General features: G+C 40.2%; 1 protein-coding gene across 3 annotated transcripts in view; it reads left to right on the forward strand.

The window, feature by feature from the left end:
- WARS1 (tryptophanyl-tRNA synthetase 1) overlaps positions 1–18755 on the forward strand; it is a 40863-nt gene that overhangs the window by 7401 nt on the left and 14707 nt on the right. For 2 of the 3 annotated variants that reach the window (XM_033951540.1, XM_033951541.1), the window contains exons 2-6: positions 1253–1461; positions 5928–6144; positions 7108–7216; positions 11249–11368; positions 16792–16974. In XM_033951540.1, coding sequence (XP_033807431.1) covers positions 1348–1461; positions 5928–6144; positions 7108–7216; positions 11249–11368; positions 16792–16974 — 743 coding nt within the window. In that variant the 5' untranslated portion in view covers positions 1253–1347. The remainder of the gene's footprint in view (positions 1–1252; positions 1462–5927; positions 6145–7107; positions 7217–11248; positions 11369–16791; positions 16975–18755) is intronic. The other variant, XM_033951539.1, reaches the window with a different exon arrangement.

Below are 18755 nucleotides of genomic sequence, written 5' to 3' on the forward strand. Positions count from 1 at the left end.
TTAATAAAAGGCCCAATATGATATTTCTTTTTAACCAAAGTGCTAATCTGAAAAGACAGCAATTGGTTTAATAGCCCGTGGTCTTTAGAATTATCGCTTAAAGAGTTTCAGATATATCTAAAGAGGACATTTTACCTGCATTATTGCTGGAAAATATAGTTGCAGTTCAAGGCTAAACTAGTATTGGGCTTGCCTGAAAGATATAAGCAGCAAATATAGTCTGATGCCTGCTTTCATTTTAGGAGTGATTTGTTATATTTCTGCTCAAGACAGGCCTCTTGTTATGGCTCAAATTACCGGTATCATGAAAGATATCATAATACCTTTTAATTGTTATTAGAAAAGCAAAGGATGGATAGTTTTTAACTTTGATTGTAAGGGATGCTAGAGGAGAACTATTCTAGTGGTTAGACCTTGAGTAAGGTTTAAGTCCCATTGCAGCTCCTTTTGACAGTGGGCAAATCACTTAACCCACTATTGCCCAGGAATAAAACTTAGATTGTGAGCCCACTAGGGACAGAGAAGAAACTATAATATCTATATGTATCTCCTTTGCTCGCAACCTTGAAGTTGTCTTCAATTCCAATGTCTCATTTTCTACGCACATCAACAAACTGGTAAGGCCTGTTGCTTCTATCTCTACAGCATCACCAAAATTCACCCTTCTTCTCTGAGCACACTACTCGAACCCTTGTCCACACTCTTGTAATCTCATGCTTAGATTACTGCAATTTACTTCTAACTGGTCTCCCACAGTGCTGCTTCTCCCCACTGCAATCTGTGCAAAACTCTACTGCACGACTCATCTTCTACCAACCTCGCTATGCTCATGTCACCCCTCTCCTTAAATCACTTCACTGGCTCCCTATCCGCCTTCGCATACAGGTCAAGCTCCTATTGCTGACCTACAAGTGTGTTCATTCTGCTGCCCCTCAGTATCTCTCCTCACTTCTCTCTCCTTATACACCTCCCAAAGAACTCCATTCCTCAGATCAGCTGCTCTTAGCTGTACCCTTCTCCTCCACTGCCATTTCCAGACTGCATTCTTTTCACCTAGCTGCCGCCTATGCCTGTAAAGTCTTCAGCTTACTGGGTTTTTTTTTTCTATTTTATTTACTGTAAACCAAGTCGAGCTTTTATTTTTATAGAGATGACACGGTCCGTAAACTCAAGGCTTAGATTAGTTTTAATAGATCTCTTTCCTAACTGATAATGCATATCTATAGTGTATTTGTGGTTTTTTTCATTGCAGGTCCTCCATACACCTGGTTGAACTAGTTGAAGAACAGCTCAGAAGATACAGTTATACATCCGATAATTGTTAATGCTCCTATATACACCTGCAAAATGGGAGATTTACAAAACTGTGACTCTTGTTCATCATCTCCACTACAGTTGTTTCAACGGGTTACTGAGCAAGGAGACAAAGTCAGATCATTAAAAACAGCAAAAGCCTCAAAGGTATTTTTGCCAATTTCCCTGCACTGTATCTTACCCTTTAAACTAAACTAGAACTTAAGTTTGTATACCGCATCATCTCCATAAAGATAGAGCTCAACACGGTTTACAGGTAATTCAATAAATAAGGAAAGGACATAAGAAATTAGAGGTTATGAAGATGATAGCTAGTTTTACATTTTAAATAGATAGCTTTACGTTTTGGAGAAAAGCCAGGTTTTCAGATGCTTTCTGAATAACTGGAATGAGCCTAGATTCCGCAGCGGGGCAGGGAAGTTATTCCAAAGCTCAGTGAATTTGAAGAAAAGGGATTTCCCTAATTTACCTTCATACGTGACACCTTTTAACGAGGGGGTTGGCGTATCTGGTAGTGTCAGGTCTCGAAGAATTCCAGGAGAGTGGGATTAGGAGAGGAAGAATGCCATGTAGGATCTTGAAAATTAGGCAGGTACTTTTAAAGTGAATCCTAGAAATCACCGAAAGCCAGTGAAGTTTTGACAGAAGCGGGGAAACATGATTGAATTTGCTTTTTGCGAAGATCAACCTAGCCGCAGTGTTCTGGATCCGCTGACGTCGTTGAAGATTTAGATATTATGTACACTGTTATGTGGGCCTGGTCTTTGTAATGATCATGGGAATGGTCATAATGCAACTTACCAAACATTAAATAACGGTGAATATGGACTTTATGGCCCTAATTCTGGAAGCGGCACCGGAAGATAAGCGGCCTACCACTGCCTAACTTAACTGGTTTCATTGCCTTTGAGCGACGCAGTAATTAACTGCATTGTTTAAAAGCAATTAAAATTGCATTTTAAAAAAATATAGGCATCCACAAACACCGGAATCTCATCTGCGGAGGCGCCTAAGATTAATGGAGGTGTGATTTAACGCCGGAAATGACCTTAGGCGCGATTCACATCAAGCCGGAAGTGTAAGCTTTCAAAACCCTGGCCTACATTTCCGGCACCTGTGTTTGACCTGGCTGCAATTGTGCAACCGGCACAGGTGCTTGATTGACATGCGACTGGTACCTGTTTTGGAAGCTCCAGCTGATACCGCCACCGGTTGCAGAATCTGGCCCTATATGAATTATATTTATAACAAGGAGATGAACGAATGTTTCTTCATGCCTGCTTTCTTTCTTTGGTACTGAACTTTGTACACCGAATTCAGAGTGTATGTTATGTAAATTTCTGTGTAATAAGTACATCATGAGCGTTGGCACAGTTACTGCCTCTGCCAGCGCTAAAACCTGCTCTATGCATTCGTAAAAGAGGGGGGTAAATATTAGATAAGGCTTTTCGCTGTAGGAGCTAGGCAAGAAATTAAACTAGCTCGAGAACTAACCAATGACAAGGCAGCTTTAAAAATGCTTGATGACATCACAGTGTGCGTGTCCCCAAGATTTTAATTGAACTGAACTGATTGGTTTCCTATAGGAAAGGAAAAAGGAGTTTTAATTGGGGATGTAAAAGAGGCATGGATAGTAAAATTAGGGCTACAGACTTACTTGATATAAAATACCCCCAAACCAGAAATAAAGTTGAATTTATATAAGTGTTTATTGGATAAACAATCTTGGCCTGCCTTAGATCCTCCAAGCAGTTTTTGATTCAATAGAGAAAGGTATCCAGCACTTGTAATTGGTCAGTGGTCTCCATCATAAAGTGTATAGAGTCAGATTTCACAACAAAAATATAAAAGTCTCAACAAACAATAGTTGCAATACCACTTGAAATACATATGTTTATCCCTTGGTTGAATTTAATTTAGAAAGAAAAAAAAAAAAAGACTTCAGAAGTCTGAAGCTTAGACCAATGTATAAATGTCTCAGCAGACTCGGCTCAAGTTTTTTTTCTTTCCTCAAAAACTCCCAAAACTTTTTAGTTATTGATTCGGCAATCATTTTGATATATATTTTTTCATCTTGCCTCTTTTTTTTTTTTTTTTTTAAATACTCAAAATAACTCCTCCGGTTCAATATTTCAACCTCTTCATTAATGCTCACTTCATGCTCAAATTCAAAATCTTAAACACAGAATGTATTGCAACTTATTTTTTGTTTAGACCTGTATATTTTTGGTCTGACAGAATCTGGTTATATTATTGGACAGTCTTATAGACCTCAATATTCATACTCTGGAAGAATGGCAAGAGAGAAGAGATATGATGGAGACATTTAAATATCTCTGGCATAAATGCACGGGAGGTGAGTGTCTTTGAGTTGAAAGGAAGATCTGGAATGAGCGAGGGTTAAGATGAAGGTGAAACCCTCAGGAGTAGTCTACAGAAATGCTTTTTTACGGAAAGAGTGGTGGATGCATAGACAGCCTCCCAGTGGAAGTGGTAGAGATGAGGATTGTATTTGAATTCAAGTAAGCTTGGGACAAGTACATAGGATCTCTAAGGCAGAGAAAGGAATAGTAGACCATATGACCTAGATCTACCATGTATTCTTTTTTTCTTTTATACCCTCAAGAATATCGAATTAGTTATAAAAGGACCACCTGCTTTTACATTTGATATTAAGAATGGAAGCTTTATGTGTGATCCAGGAGTCACCAAAAGCCGCCCTACCACTGCTTAACCTAATTGGGTTTAAGTGGCACAATAATTGGTTACACCATTAAAAACCCAATTAAACCCTCATAAAAAAAATAACTTCCACTACACGGCCTCCAGGACCGGCGCCTAGGTCCCTGGCGGCTATTAGGAATCGACATGTATGTGTTTCGGTCCATTGGCCTATTTCAGGAATAAAAGGTAGATTGTTTCAGTCACTGCACAGCTAGGAAGTCTGTCTTCCACTCAAAAGCATCAGTTCTGAAAAAATTTCTAGGTAGGTAGTTTACCTATAGTAATTCTGTTTAGCACAAATAGACAAGTGCTGCTGGTCATTTCCCAGGTAGTAAGAATGAAGCCAGAACCTAGCTTTGTTCTGTTTAAACTTTGAGAATTAAAAAAAATTGGTGGTGTTACAAAACCAATTTTAATATAGGAAACTAGAATAAAAATAGTCTAGATATGGGTTAATACAGAATGTCTTGTATCCTCGTTATGATTTTTTATTATGATCAACAATGTTGATCCTAACTCCTCTCACCTTGGGTTCTGCATCCCCAACCCTATATGTCATGTCTGTCTGTCTGTCCAAGTTGGATTGTAAGCTCTTCTGAGCAGGGACCATCTCTATAAATGTCAAAATGTACAGCACTGCATACGCCTTTCAGCACTATATAAGTGATTAGTAGTAGTAATGTTATTAAATCACCTCAAAGACTATATGATATGTTGTAAATAGTATATTTTAGAAAAGGGACAAAATGAGGGAGAGAGGCATGATGGAGGCATTTGGATACCTCAAAGGTATAATGAGGAGCAAACCTTTATTGAAAGGGAAAAATTAACTAGAACAAGGAGTCAGGCTTCCTGGGTAGAGTGTTCCCAGGATTCAAACTTTCTTCATGGAAATGGTGGTGGATGCATGGGATGTCCTCCCATTGAATGGAGTTTAGACAAGAGTTCAAATAAGTGGGAGAAGAAACAAGAATCAGCTGGGTTCTATAGCATTGTGCCAGGAGTGAAATTGGGCAAATAAGATAGGTCAAACTATCCTTAGATGTCAATATTTTATGATAGAAACATGATTGGGATGTTGGAGTATTTTACACCCCCACTCCCCTTCCTTCCAAGTATTGAGGCTAAAGAGAAGAATAATATTATCTATTTGGGGTCATATAAGAAAACACTTACCAAACTGTGTCTAGTACAGAACGCAGCAGTACCTTTGATATTTGCAGCTCCACCGGCTTCCCTTCAAAGCCAGAGTCATTTTTAAATTTGGTTGCATTTGTTTTAAAGCACTCTTCGGGATAATTTAAATTGAGACGACAGGTATTATCTTCTCAATTTAAATTATACATGTCAAGTAAGAATACAAGAAATTCTGGTATGTTTATGTATCCCACTCCAAAAGCATGTCGTTTCAAGAGTTCTTTGGAAAAGACACTTGCATTCCAAGCTGGAAAAATGAATTCTTGGATGAGTTCTTTGATTGCTCAAACACAATCCTATTATGCATTTACAAAGTCGATGGAAATTTACCTGTTTGAAAGATTTGTATGCTAATTTTATAGTTATATTCTCTGATTTTGTATTTTTATCTAAATGTATTTTCTGACTGTAATTTCACTAAAATGTAACAGTTCTCTTGATGTGAACCACCCAGAACTATTGGTTGGGCGGTATATAAAAAATAAAATTATTATTATTATTACCTGGCACAGTGGTTACAATCCAAAGGGCTTAGGATGGTTGTATCAGGCTCCAAGAAGATTGGGATGTCTTGCTCGGAGGTGATAAATTAGTTAGAGACTTTTAGAAAAGTGTTCTGTGTTAACACATTATAGTAGCAATTATATATAAATAGTGTAGGCATTACAGTTTGCTTCCATTGTATGTTTTAGGAAGAAATTGAATCTGCGGTAAAGCTACTGCTTCAGCTAAAAGTAGACTATAAGAAAACAACGGGCCAGGATTTTAAGCCGGGCTCCCCTCCAGAAGATGTTGTATCAATGAGCATCAATGGTACAGCCACAGATATTGATGGAGATGAAGACTTTGTTGACCCTTGGACAGTGACGACTGGCAGCGCAAAAGGCGTGGACTATGATAAGCTGATAGGTACATTTTTATTTCTGAATGGGAACAAAATGCACCCATGTGATTGCTGTGCAAAATGGACATTGTTCAGTTTGTAGTTCTTCACGTTCCATATTAAATAAGTCCTGCCACATCTGTCAAACAACTTGTGGAGTTTTCACAAGAAAATAATTGGTACCCTCAGCTGTGTGATTTCGCTTGACCTTCTTAACCTCTGGCCCTTCCTTAGTGTAGCTGTCTGATGCTGTTTTCTAGAGCAGGGGTAGGCAATTCAGGTCCTCGAGAGCCGGAGCCAGGTCAGGTTTTCAGGATATCCACAATAAATATGCATGAGATAGATTGGCATCTCAAGGAGGCAGTTTATTGTTTATTGTTTGTTTATTGTTTATTCAGATTTTTTATTAAACGCTTTATCGATACTACAAAGCGTTGTACAAAGTTTAATATAACATTAAAACAAAATTAACGATTAAGACATATCTTTATAAAAAAAATTTTACTGTACTGACGGCAATTACATACAGGGTAATTTAGGGCCTAAAGGCTCCTAAACACAATTAGGAGAGGGGGGGAGAAACACACTTGCAAATCCATCTCATACATATTCATTGTGGATATCCTGAAAACCTGACCTGGCTCCGGCTCTCGAGGACCGGAATTGCTTACCTCTGTCCTAGAGGTACAGTAATTTGTGTACAGTTGTTACAGAAACTGTTTGCTATACCTTCTATCACTTATTGATACTTTCTTAAAGAAGATAACTTTTTATTGTTTCATGGTATTTGCACGTGATTGAAGAGTGAACATGTAAACCAGCTGGCAGGAGGTTGCAGATATTGCATTTCATATCTTCCTATCCCTTACAAACCATTTACAACCAAGATTCCTTTCATTTTCTACCGGCATGAAGTCATTGATGTCCCTTTGACACTGAAGAATAATGCTCTCCTTTACTCTTGATTGTGTTTGTTTTTTTCTTTTTAGTTCGTTTTGGTAGCAGTAAGATCGATCAAGATTTGATAGAGAGGATCGAGCGAGTTACAGGACAAAAAGCTCATCATTTTCTTCGCAGGGGAATCTTTTTCTCACACAGGTAAAGTCCATTTGCGAGTCCATAATGTTTGCTGAGTTTCACCAAAAGTGAAGGAAAATGCCAGGAATAAGTCACAGAAAAGGTCCTCTGTGGCAAACGACACATAATAGCATTAATAATAATAATAATAAACCTTAATCTTGTATACCGCCCAACCGTAAGTTCCGGGCGGTTAACAGTCAAGAAGTACTGTACATGTTAAACAGAATCAAGAAAATTAACATGATACAAACTTATCAAACAAATAAGTTTTCTAACTACACTTGCTTACCATTAGTAAATGTTCTGCAAAAACATCGTCTGCAAATCATTTCTTTAAATTAAAATTACATAAGGATTCGGCCCCTGAGACCTGTAAATTCTTCCAATAAAGTTAGAGAGACCCACGTTTCTGTTGTTAAATTGCATTTTATTATCTTTCTTTGCAGTCTTTGTGGTAAATACTTTGATGGTAGTGAAAAAAGAGTAGTTGTCAAAGACACCAGGGGCCGAATTCTATAAATAGTGCCAAGCAGCGCCTACAGTTGGCGCAATTGTCAATCAAACGGGGCCATCTATGGAATTGCTCCTAGGTGGATTTAGGCATCGCTGGGCATCCTATACATAGGCACCGCTCCATTAGGCCAGCTTTTCAGAGGCCTAGTTTGTAGCTGCCTGACGATGCCTAATTCAACCATGCCTGTTCTCCCCCATACAAGATACTACACCAAGTTGATAATAATAGATAATCCTAAGTGGAGGAAAAGATCTCAGATACACCACTGAGGGAACATATGTATATTCTCCCTGTAATCATGTGGTGTTAGGTTTCATTCATTGATCAAAAACCTCCACTATTTATAAATTTGCTAACCATTAATGAAAATTTTTTCTTTGTTTTTATATACTTTTTTAAATCTTTAGTGTTTTTTAATAAATGGCAGCTTGTTTAATATTTGAAATGACACTCATGGTGTCATTGAATAAATAATCAAACATGCAGAAAAAATTTTTTACTTATCTGCAGCTGAAGAGACAGGTTAAAGTGCTCGAGTGCTCCAATGAAAAGTGCAAAATGCCAGTACTGAAAAAGATATTGCACAAAAGATAAAGTGCAAAGTGAATGCCTTAGGAAATTGGGACTATTTACCCTCGAGCAGAGAAGATTGAGAGGGGATTTAATAGAGACTTTTAAAATAATAAAAGGATTTGATAAAATAGACCAAGAAGCAGCGTTACTAACTTTTTCGGATGTGACACGGATAAGAGGTCATAGACTGAAACTGAGTGGCAGCAGGTTCAGGACGGATATCAGGAAGTACTTTTTCACACAGCGCGTGGTGGGAATTTGGAATGCTCTCCCGGAGGATGTTGTGACAGAGATTACTGTTCTGGGATTCAAGCGCAAGTTGGATGCACACCTTCTTGCAAATCATATTGAGGCAGGACCTAAAGGGGCCGCCGCGTGTGCGGATCACCGGACTGGATGGACCTCGGTCTGATCCGGTGAAGGCTTTTCTTATGTTCTTATGTTAGTATTGCACAATATTGATTCTACTGATGTTTATCAAACATACAGAAAAGAACACTTATCTGCAATTGAAGAAGCAGATTTCAGTGCTGTACTGAAAAGCATATACAAAGTGCTGTGTGCTTGATAGCGTATCAACTTATATTGCACAGCCCGCTCGTTGCACAACCCCCTCTCAGCTCGCTCAACGGGTCCCGTTTCACCCTATAAAGGGCTTCATCAGGAAACGAGCTATATCAAATTATATTTGATAAGAATATACATATGTTCCCTCAGTGGTGTATCTGAGATCTTTCCCTCCACTTAGGATTATCTATTATTATCAACTTGGTGTAGTATCTTGTTTGAAGAATAGTTGATATACATCTTTCACTTTCCTGTTTGATTGTTCTCCCCATAGCCACACCTGCTTATTAAGATGGGCATGGGCGGGCACAGTCACTTAAGGTTCGCTAGATGTCCCAAGAGATTGGCACCAAACTCTGATTGAATAATTAACGCTTTGTTTTGATTGGCTAACACTCAGTGTAGTCAATTACCATACTGATTAAGCCAATTTTTTTTTTTTTAAAGTTAGGCGCTGATCTCAAACTTAGTTGTCACTGGGTGGCTGCAATTAAGACGCCTAGCGATGAAGCACTGCAGCCCGAATGATTACAGGTGCAACTTGGAATGATCATATTACACCAGCACTTAAAAGTCTGCATTGGTTACCAGTTCATTTAAGGACTGAGTACAAAATCTTGACAGTTGTACATCAGGTGATTTATGGGGTGAATTCCTATGCGGGTCGGAGCTGTTCCCGCCATGACCGGCGCTAAAAGCCACACTATGGTTTTGTAAAAGGGACTGAGGGAAGTAAAATGCTAATTTGTATTATTTAATATGAACATTTATGCTAATGTGCCACACAGTAGAGAATGACCCAGGGACAAATTTTTCCCTGTCCCCGCAGGAGCTCAATTTCCCCGTCTCGTCCTTGTGAGTTATGTCGCTGTCCCCGTCCCTGCCCCCTTCCTGTAAGCTCTGCCTTAACCGCACAAGCCTTGAACACTTATAATTTTAAAGCGTTGAGGCTTGTGCAGATGAGGATGGAGCTCAGGCATTGGTGGAATGAGGCATTATGACATCACAATCTGAGCTCTAGAATGTTGGTACTTAGAATTTTAAAGTGTTTGAGGCTTGTGCAGATGAGGACGGAGTTTAGGCATTGGTGGAATGAGGCATTATGACATCACAATCTGAGCTCTAGAATGTTGCTACTTATGGTTTTAAAGTGTTTGAGGCTTGTGCAGATGAGGACGGAGCTTAGGCATTGGTGGAATGAGGCATTATGACATCACAATCTGAGCTCTAGAATGTTGGTACTTAGAATTTTAAAGTGTTTGAGGCTTGTGCAGATGAGGACGGAGTTTAGGCATTGGTGGAATGAGGCATTATGACATCACAATCTGAGCTCTAGAATGTTGCTACTTATGGTTTTAAAGTGTTTGAGGCTTGTGCAGATGAGGACGGAGCTTAGGCATTGGTGGAATGAGGCATTATGACATCACAATCTGAGCTCTAGAATGTTGGTACTTAGAATTTTAAAGTGTTTGAGGCTTGTGCAGATGAGGACGGAGTTTAGGCATTGGTGGAATGAGGCATTATGACATCACAATCTGAGCTCTAGAATGTTGCTACTTATGGTTTTAAAGTGTTTGAGGCTTGTGCAGATGAGGACGGAGCTTAGGCATTGGTGGAATGAGGCATTATGACATCACAATCTGAGCTCTAGAATGTTGCTACTTAGAATTTTAAAGTGTTTGAGGCTTGTGCAGATGAGGACGGAGCTCAGGCATTGGTGGAATGAGGCATTATGACATCACAATCTGAGCTCTAGAATGTTGCTACTTATGGTTTTAAAGTGTTTGAGGCTTGTGCAGACAAGGATGGAGTTTGCAGGAATGGGGCAGGGACTGGAAAAGAACTCGCCAGGACGGGAAAATGAGTTCCCGCGGGGGACAGGTAAAAATTTGTCCCCATGTCATTCTCTACCACACAGTTCTCTCTAAGAAGCCCTAAATGTTTCTTCTTACTGTGCTTTTTAACATAAAAAAATAAAGGTGCAGAAGGTGCAAACATGGTGCAGTAACTGTTGGGGGCATGTCCAGCATATCCCCTTCAATTACACTGCAGAAAAGTTCTTTATGGCCCATTTATGATTATTCGCAGTTATCACGGATGCATTTATTGCCTCCCTATCCAACCCATTTCCTGCCTTCTAACACAGCATGTAATTAATACCCTAATTAGTGTACGCAGTCATACCACTGCAGCAACAGTTAACTGCGCTTTTGCCTTAATTGACAAATTAACTGCTTAATGCACTTTAGTAAAAGGCCTCTGAAGTCTTGCTGCAGAATCTGTCCTTGAGCTGCTACAGGAAGCTATGGGTTGTAGCTGTAACTGGAAACATATCTCTTTCCTCTTAAGACCGACTGTGATTTTGTGTCTTGTATTTTTTTGTGTCTTCTCTTTAGAGATATGCATCAAGTCCTAGATGCCTATGAACAGAAGAAGCCATTTTATCTTTATACAGGAAGAGGACCTTCCTCTGGATCAATGCACATGGGTCATCTCATTCCCTTTATCTTTACAAAGTGAGTGTTACCTTGCGGTTGCACTGTTGTGCTTGTGCCCACTATGGAGCTCTTCTGCTTTCTCTGAAGTATGGATGGATGTATTTACCTATCTGAACGACTCAGGATGGCTTAAGTGTTGGCATGTTTGATTTTTGTTTTAGTTTGTAGTTAGGCAGCCACAGTCCCCAGTTGTTACAAACAGGTCTGGCTTAGACCAAATAGGTATAATTAGATCGATCAAATATTAAACAGAGATAGACAGAGAAAAATGAAGGCATCCTCTCCTAGACATCCTATGTACTTGTCCCAAGCTTGTTTGAATTCACGTACAGCCTTCCTATCTCCCACCTCCATTGGGAAGCCATTCACGAATTCACCACCCTTTCCATGAAGAAGCATTGTCTCAGATTACTCCAAAGTCTGTCCCCTTTCACCTTCAGCCTCCTTTCAGTTGAAATAGACTTGCCTCCTATGCATTTATGTCATTGAGGTACAGTACTCCCCTGAAATTCGCGGGGGTTCCAAGAATCTTGGAGAGAGCGGGAACGCGAAGGCCTTGAGAATGCACAGATGCTCAAGGCCCAGCAAAAAGGACTGTAGATCTTCGGGCACCGGCATGTCCTGTGCGTTGGTGCCGGTGCCGGGGGCCAGATGGAGGGTAAGCGAAGTGTTCGGGTGGGTGAGGGGTGCCGGATCACGGGGGGAGGCACTCGTACATCGAGGCAAGCTCGGTTTGCAAGGCACCAATTTTGCGAATGTTTTGCTCGTCTTGCAAAACACTCGCAAACCGATGCACTCGTAAACCGAGGTACCACTGTATACAATTTACCAGTTACAATTTGCCTTAGTTATCCTTACGGTGCAAGGTTTTTAGTACAAGTTTTATCTTAATTTGACACACAGACAGTTTACAGGTTAGATTTTACAATGCAAGTTTTCCTTATGTGACATACTGGTTCTGATACATTACTTTGTAATTCATCGGTTAAGGTAAGGGGTTTAGGTGAAGAGGTATGTTTTTATTCCCCTTTCCCGCCTTTTTTTTTTTTTTTTAACTTTATTTAGTTTTTAATGCCAACAAAAAGTGCAATACAATTTATAGACAAATAATGATAATAAACCAAGCACTAATAATCAATCAGTATCTATACAAAAGTTAAAAATTCCCTCCCCCATCCTTCATTACCATCAGGAATAATACCAAAACAAAAGATATACCCCCTCCCGCTCCCACCCACCCCCCGGATGTGTGGGTAAAAACAATGGAAAATAAAGATAAAGGACAACTATAGCAAATCTACAAAAGACATCAATGGACCCCCAAAGTAATTTGAATTTCTTATTATTATTATTATTATTATTATTATTATTATTAGGTTCTTATATCCCGCCATACCCAGAGAGTTCTAGGCGGTTTATACCCCAGCATGTCAGTATTCATTTTCTCATATTTATAAGTTAAACATAAGCTTGCCCACTAAAAAGGAAAACTAAGGTGATCCCAATTCTTCCAATTGCGAGTAATCATTTGCAAGGTTATCCCAGTCATAATAAGGAAAAGCCGGCATTTATAGTGGTCCAAGGGGTGCTTAATATGCAATAACGTTCCGCATATAACTACCTCATACGTCAATGGAATTGATGCCTCCAGTATGGTATTAATCTGTCCCCATATTGACTTCCAAAAATTAATATCAAAGGACAATAGAACAGCAGATGATCAAGTGTCCCTACATCAAGATGACAGTGCCAGCATCTATTAGATTTAGAACTATCTAATTTTTTGTAAATGAACAGGGGTCCAGAAACTTCTGTGTAACAAAAAAAACATGTTTGTCTCATAGATGCTGATGCTGTGCATCTCATCCTCCAAGTCCAAATTCGTGGCCATTGAGATGCAGAAATATGCTGCTTTATCTCAGTGCTTCAAATGTCCCTAAGAGTAGTTTTTGGCTTTTTATTCAGGAATTCAGATATTATTTTATACCAACAGGCTGCCCTTTCCCGTCTTCTTTCCAACATATTTAGAAACATGGTGGCAGATAAAGGCCAAATGGCCCATCTAGTCTGCCCATCCGCAGTAACCATTATCTCTTTCTCCGAGAGATCCCATGTGCCTATCCCAGGCCCTTTTGAATTCAGACACAGTCTCTGTCTCCATCACCTCTTAACTTCATCTTATGCCCTCTTATTGCAGCGTTTCCTTTCAAATGAAAGAGACTCGACTCATGCGCATTTACATTACGTAGGTAATTAAACGTCTCTCATATGGTTGCCATTCGAATTTGGCTGCATTTGCTTCAAAGCTCTTTTTGGTCTGGCTCCGGAATACCTATCCTCCCAATTTAAATTATACAAATCATCTAAAAATACCCGTAACAACTATATGTTCATATAGCCATCTGTAAAGGCTTGTCGCTACAAGAGATTTTTAAACAAGACTTTTGCTTTCCAGTTAGGAAAAATGAACTCTTGGTTAAGTCCTTTGATTCTACAAATGCATTCATAGTATGTCTTCAGAAAGGTCTTGAAAACATATTTGTTTGATAAGTTTGTAACATGATCTTTGTTTTCAACCTCGTTTATGTATGGTTAGGCGGTATACAAGAATAAAGTTATTATTATTATTATCATCTCCCCTCTCCCACATACCATTTTAGTAGCCTTCCTCTGGACCGACTCCATCCTTTTTATATCTTTTTGAAGGTGTGGCCTCCAGAATTGTACACAATATTCTAAATGAGGTCTCACCAAAGTCTTATACAGGGGCATCCATACCTCCTTTTTCCTACTAGTCATACCTCTTCATTGTACTTATCTGGAGAACCAAATCTGTTTACAGCTGGACCAGGGCTACCCACCCTGTGTTAGTGAGTAGCAGGTAGACAACTTTACCACAGATTGGAGTGATAGAATGAAATAGGGACCTACTGCCCCAGAAAATACGAAACTTTCATTATAAAGTGTCTTGAGTCAGTCCGAGGATTAAACATATCTAAACCCACCACAAACACATTAATAATAATAATTTAATATTAACAGCCCTACGACCACATCACAGAAGCATACCACTGGCTCCCAATACAAGCAAGAGTACAATTCAAATTCCATTGCCTATTATTTAAAGCTATAAATGGAGACAGCCCAACCTACTGGAACAACCGACTAAATCAATCCACCTCAACCAGACACAGGAGAACGCACACACTATTCACACACACACCAACCAAAAATGTTAAACGGAGAAAACTATAGGACAACCTACTGGCCACCAGAGCAGCAAAATTGGACAGACAACTCACCAATTTGCTGTCCTCGACCACAGACTACAAAACCTTCAAAAAAGAAACAAAAACCCTACTCTTCAAAAGATACATAAAACCTATATAAAACAACCAGATTAATTTAGCAATTCAAAAATGATTCACTTAACCCTTACATAATTGTACTTTAGCATAAGTTCTTTAACAATATCGTGACAATTCTCATACAATCCGCCTTGAACCACCTTGATAATTCTCATGCAGTCCGCCTTATGTATTCAGCAATTTCATGAAGTTTTTATGTAATCCGCCTTGAACCATAAGGGAATGGCGGAATAGAAATCACTAATATAATATAATGTAATAATTTATTTGTATATACCGCCATACCAACAGTTCTAGGTGGTTCACCACAGTCAAGCAAAATACATACAATACAAATAAATACATCGAAATTAAAATACATCTAATGAATCAACGAGATTAAATTCATACAGGATACATTAAGATACCAGCCTGTCAAATGCAGTGAGATTTTTAAGAGGCTAGCTGAGGAGCCTACCAAAGATTCCTGCTGTCAATAATGTCTGCATAGATTTATTAGAAATCATTAGTTAATATTGAAGTTCCACAGTCGGCCTTTAAATATATTCCCAGCTAGCGACACTGAATAGCCAAGTATGCTACAGACCAACATCTTTTATTTGGATAATGGCAACATCCAGATAACCCCTGGATTCTATATATGGCGCTTTAAATTGTGCATGCAAATTAATTGTCAAATGAGACAATTAGTACTGATAATTGGGCACTAATAAACGGTTGTTACACGCACAGTTTTAGATGCCAGGATCCACGTGCAAGTTTAACCTGCGGATCTGAAAAGGGAGCAAGGACATGGGCGAACCAGGAGCATCCCTCCAATTTCTGTGAAGTATTACAGAATAAGGGAGATCCATGCTAAAATTACACCAGGTTTCAGCTGGTATAAATCATCACACCCAAAATTCAAAGCGGATTGCGGCACTAAGGGCTCCTTTTACAAAGGTGCATTAGGGCCTTAACGCGCTAAATTGCCCCGCGTGCTAGCCGCTCAGGGCTGTGGAGTCGGTAGATAAATGTTCCGACTCCGACTCCTCAGTTTTTTGTACTTCAGACTCCGACTCCAGGTACCCGAAATTTCCTCCGACTCCTCGACTCCGACTCCACAGCACTGGTTAATTTTCAGATCGTTAAAATGGAATGTCAAGTTGAGAGAAATGAGCATTTTCGACACCACCTTCTTTTTGCTTTTAATCAAGGTTCTAAGGCCGCAGAAGCTGCTCACAACATTTGTGCTGTGTATATAGTGGGTGCTATAGCTGAAAGAATCGCTCGTGATTGGTATGCCAAGTTCAAAAATGGAGTCGGTAGATAAATGTTCCGACTCCTCAGTTTTTTGTACTTCTGACTCCGACTCCGACTCCAGGTACCCGAAATTTCCTCTGATTCCTTGACTCCAACTCCACAGCCCTGTAGCCGCTACCGTCTCCTTTTAAGCAGGTGGTAATTTTTCGGCTAGCGTGCACTAAAAACGTTAGCGCACCTTAGTAAAAGGAGCCCTAAGTGCGATTCTATAAACTGTACCCAATTCTGAGCACTTTTGATATAATACCACTTGGCGCAAATAAATTTTCAGCACCATATATAGAATTCTGGCTATATGAAATCAGTTTTTCTGTCCTAAGTTGTCCGGGTAGCCATCACCATTCTCTGGATAATTCTCTGCTCCATCCACAGACCGCTCAACGCTAACTGAGTAGCACCAGAATGGGTGGGGGGGCTGCAATGACTTTCTGTGGCATTATCCAGATACTATTTCCCAGATAAGTAATTTGGAATACGGAGTCATATCTTTAGATTTACTGAAAAAGCTTGAATTGATGAGGACATAAGAATTGTCATACTGGGTCAGACTGAAGGTCCCAAGTACCTAGCTAGATCCCAAGTAGTAAAACAAAGTTTATGCTGCGTATCCCAGGAATAAGCAGTGAATTTCCCCCAAGCCATCTCAATAATGGCCTATGGACTTCTCTTTTAGGAAATTATCCAAACCTTTTTTAAACTCCTGTGGTTAAAATTGGCTGGGAATTTATTTGGGGAGAATTACACCCATTGCAATGTTGTTTTGTTGTCTAGGTGGTTGCAAGAGGTCTTTGATGTTCCTTTGATTGTCCAATTGACCGATGATGAGAAATATCTCTGGAAAGATCTGACCCCCATGCAAGCGTACCAGTATGCTGTAGAAAATGCCAAAGACATCATAGCCTGTGGCTTTGATATCGATAAAACATACATCTTTTCTGATTTAGACTACATGGGGTAAGTACATAAAAGTATTTAGTCAGCCTTATTCAGCTGAGCCCTTTTACTAAACCATGGTAAAATATGCAGTTACAGAAGCTTAATATGGGGTTCTCCTGTATGTTAGCTGCAAATTTAATGTTGCACCTACTGGGGGCGTTATCAATGTTTCTTATTACAGTCATGTGTTAACCTGAATGTTTAACCTGCTGCTGGTTAAAATGGAAGCATAGGGGGCCTTCATGTAGGCATTAGGGTCTTAACGCATACTAAATGCTAAGAAGCCCATAAGTATAAGATGGGCTTCTTAGCATCTAATGCACATTGATCGCTTTAGCACACGTTAAGGCCCTAACACTGCTTGATATGCTCCTCCCTTATTGTTTCCTATTTAGGAGGTGGTAAGTTGTCCTGCATTAACTCTGTGTTTGGCAGTTAAAATGGGAGTTGTGGGAGGAAGGGATTGGGTATCCCTCCTGCCAATTTTAAATGCATCGGGAAGGGGAAGCTCACTATTTTGAAGAGGCGAGCATTTATCCTGCTGGTCTTCTAAAAAGGGCACATGGGGGGGTCAGGGGGGGGGACGGCCCGCTAGACCACCAGACTCAGTATAATGGAGGGCTGTCCGGGGGAGCTTGCTGCCAGTGGGTACCGGGGAGGGGTTTGGGAGGGGATGTCCCACTAGACCACCAGGCTGTCGGGGTAGGGGGGGTGTCTTTTTTTTATTTATTTTTTTTTTTTTTAAATATAGGCGCAGTTTGTGTGTGTGTGTGCTATGCACACACAACAGCTGCGCCCATTAAAAAAAAGCAGGCCCTGCTGTCCTAGCTTGCCAGTTCAGACAGGGAGAGCAGGGGCTGCTTTTTTTTTCTGGCAGGAGGAGGAAGAGCTGTGCTAGCAATTTTTCTTCTGAGTACAGCTCGTCTCACCCCCCACCCTTTACCAGTGATTTTCTGCACACATAGCATGCATTTAATTGTATTCTATTGTGCTGAGAATCGCTAGTAAAATAAAAATCACTCCCACCATGGTATTTTTTTACCATGGTGTCCGAACTTAGAGAATCTGGCCCTAAATCATTTTCCATGCCTGTATGTACAGTGTACCAAAGGCTCAGTAAATGCAAGGGAACAAAGACTTAATTATCCAGGCCTGTAGAACCCCAAGACTACTGCAATATCAACATTTGCATGGGCTTCATCAGCTTCAAGGAGGTGATACTTTTGTCACTGGACCAAACATCATCCGCCTATGTTATTGACTTCTAATGAGGACTGGCAGACACATGAGATGAATGAGGCAGCTGCCCAGAGCACCATGGTTTTGGGTGCACCCACAACCTATTACTTCACCCAACTGTGCCAAGACTCACCATTGGTGGCGCTGCTCTGTTGGGGGAGGGGAGGAGGGCAGCAGTGAGTATACAGCCAGGCTGCCACCATCGCCCCATCCCCTCCCCTCCCGCCTTCATGTCAACCTAGCTTTCAGTTTGGAATTGGAAACCTATTAAGTTGAAAGGGGCTGCCAAGAGGGTGCACAGATGCAGAGCATGAAAGCACATGGAAATGTGAGGGTTGCATGTGCTGCTGCAGACATGCATCTGATGCAACCGCAAAGGCAGTGAGACTCGGATGGCTTTGTTTGCTGGAGCCAGTAGTGCTTGCCTCTGAGTAATCTGCAGTTCACATTTTAGTGTGATGAAGGATGCTGTAGACCAGGGGTGTCAAAGTCCCTCCTCGAGGGCCGTAATCCAGTCGGGTTTTCAGGATTTCCCCAATGAATATGCATGAGATCTATTT

This window comes from Geotrypetes seraphini, chromosome 7 (genome assembly GCF_902459505.1).
Source record: "Geotrypetes seraphini chromosome 7, aGeoSer1.1, whole genome shotgun sequence".
Lineage (NCBI taxonomy): Eukaryota > Metazoa > Chordata > Amphibia > Gymnophiona > Dermophiidae > Geotrypetes > Geotrypetes seraphini.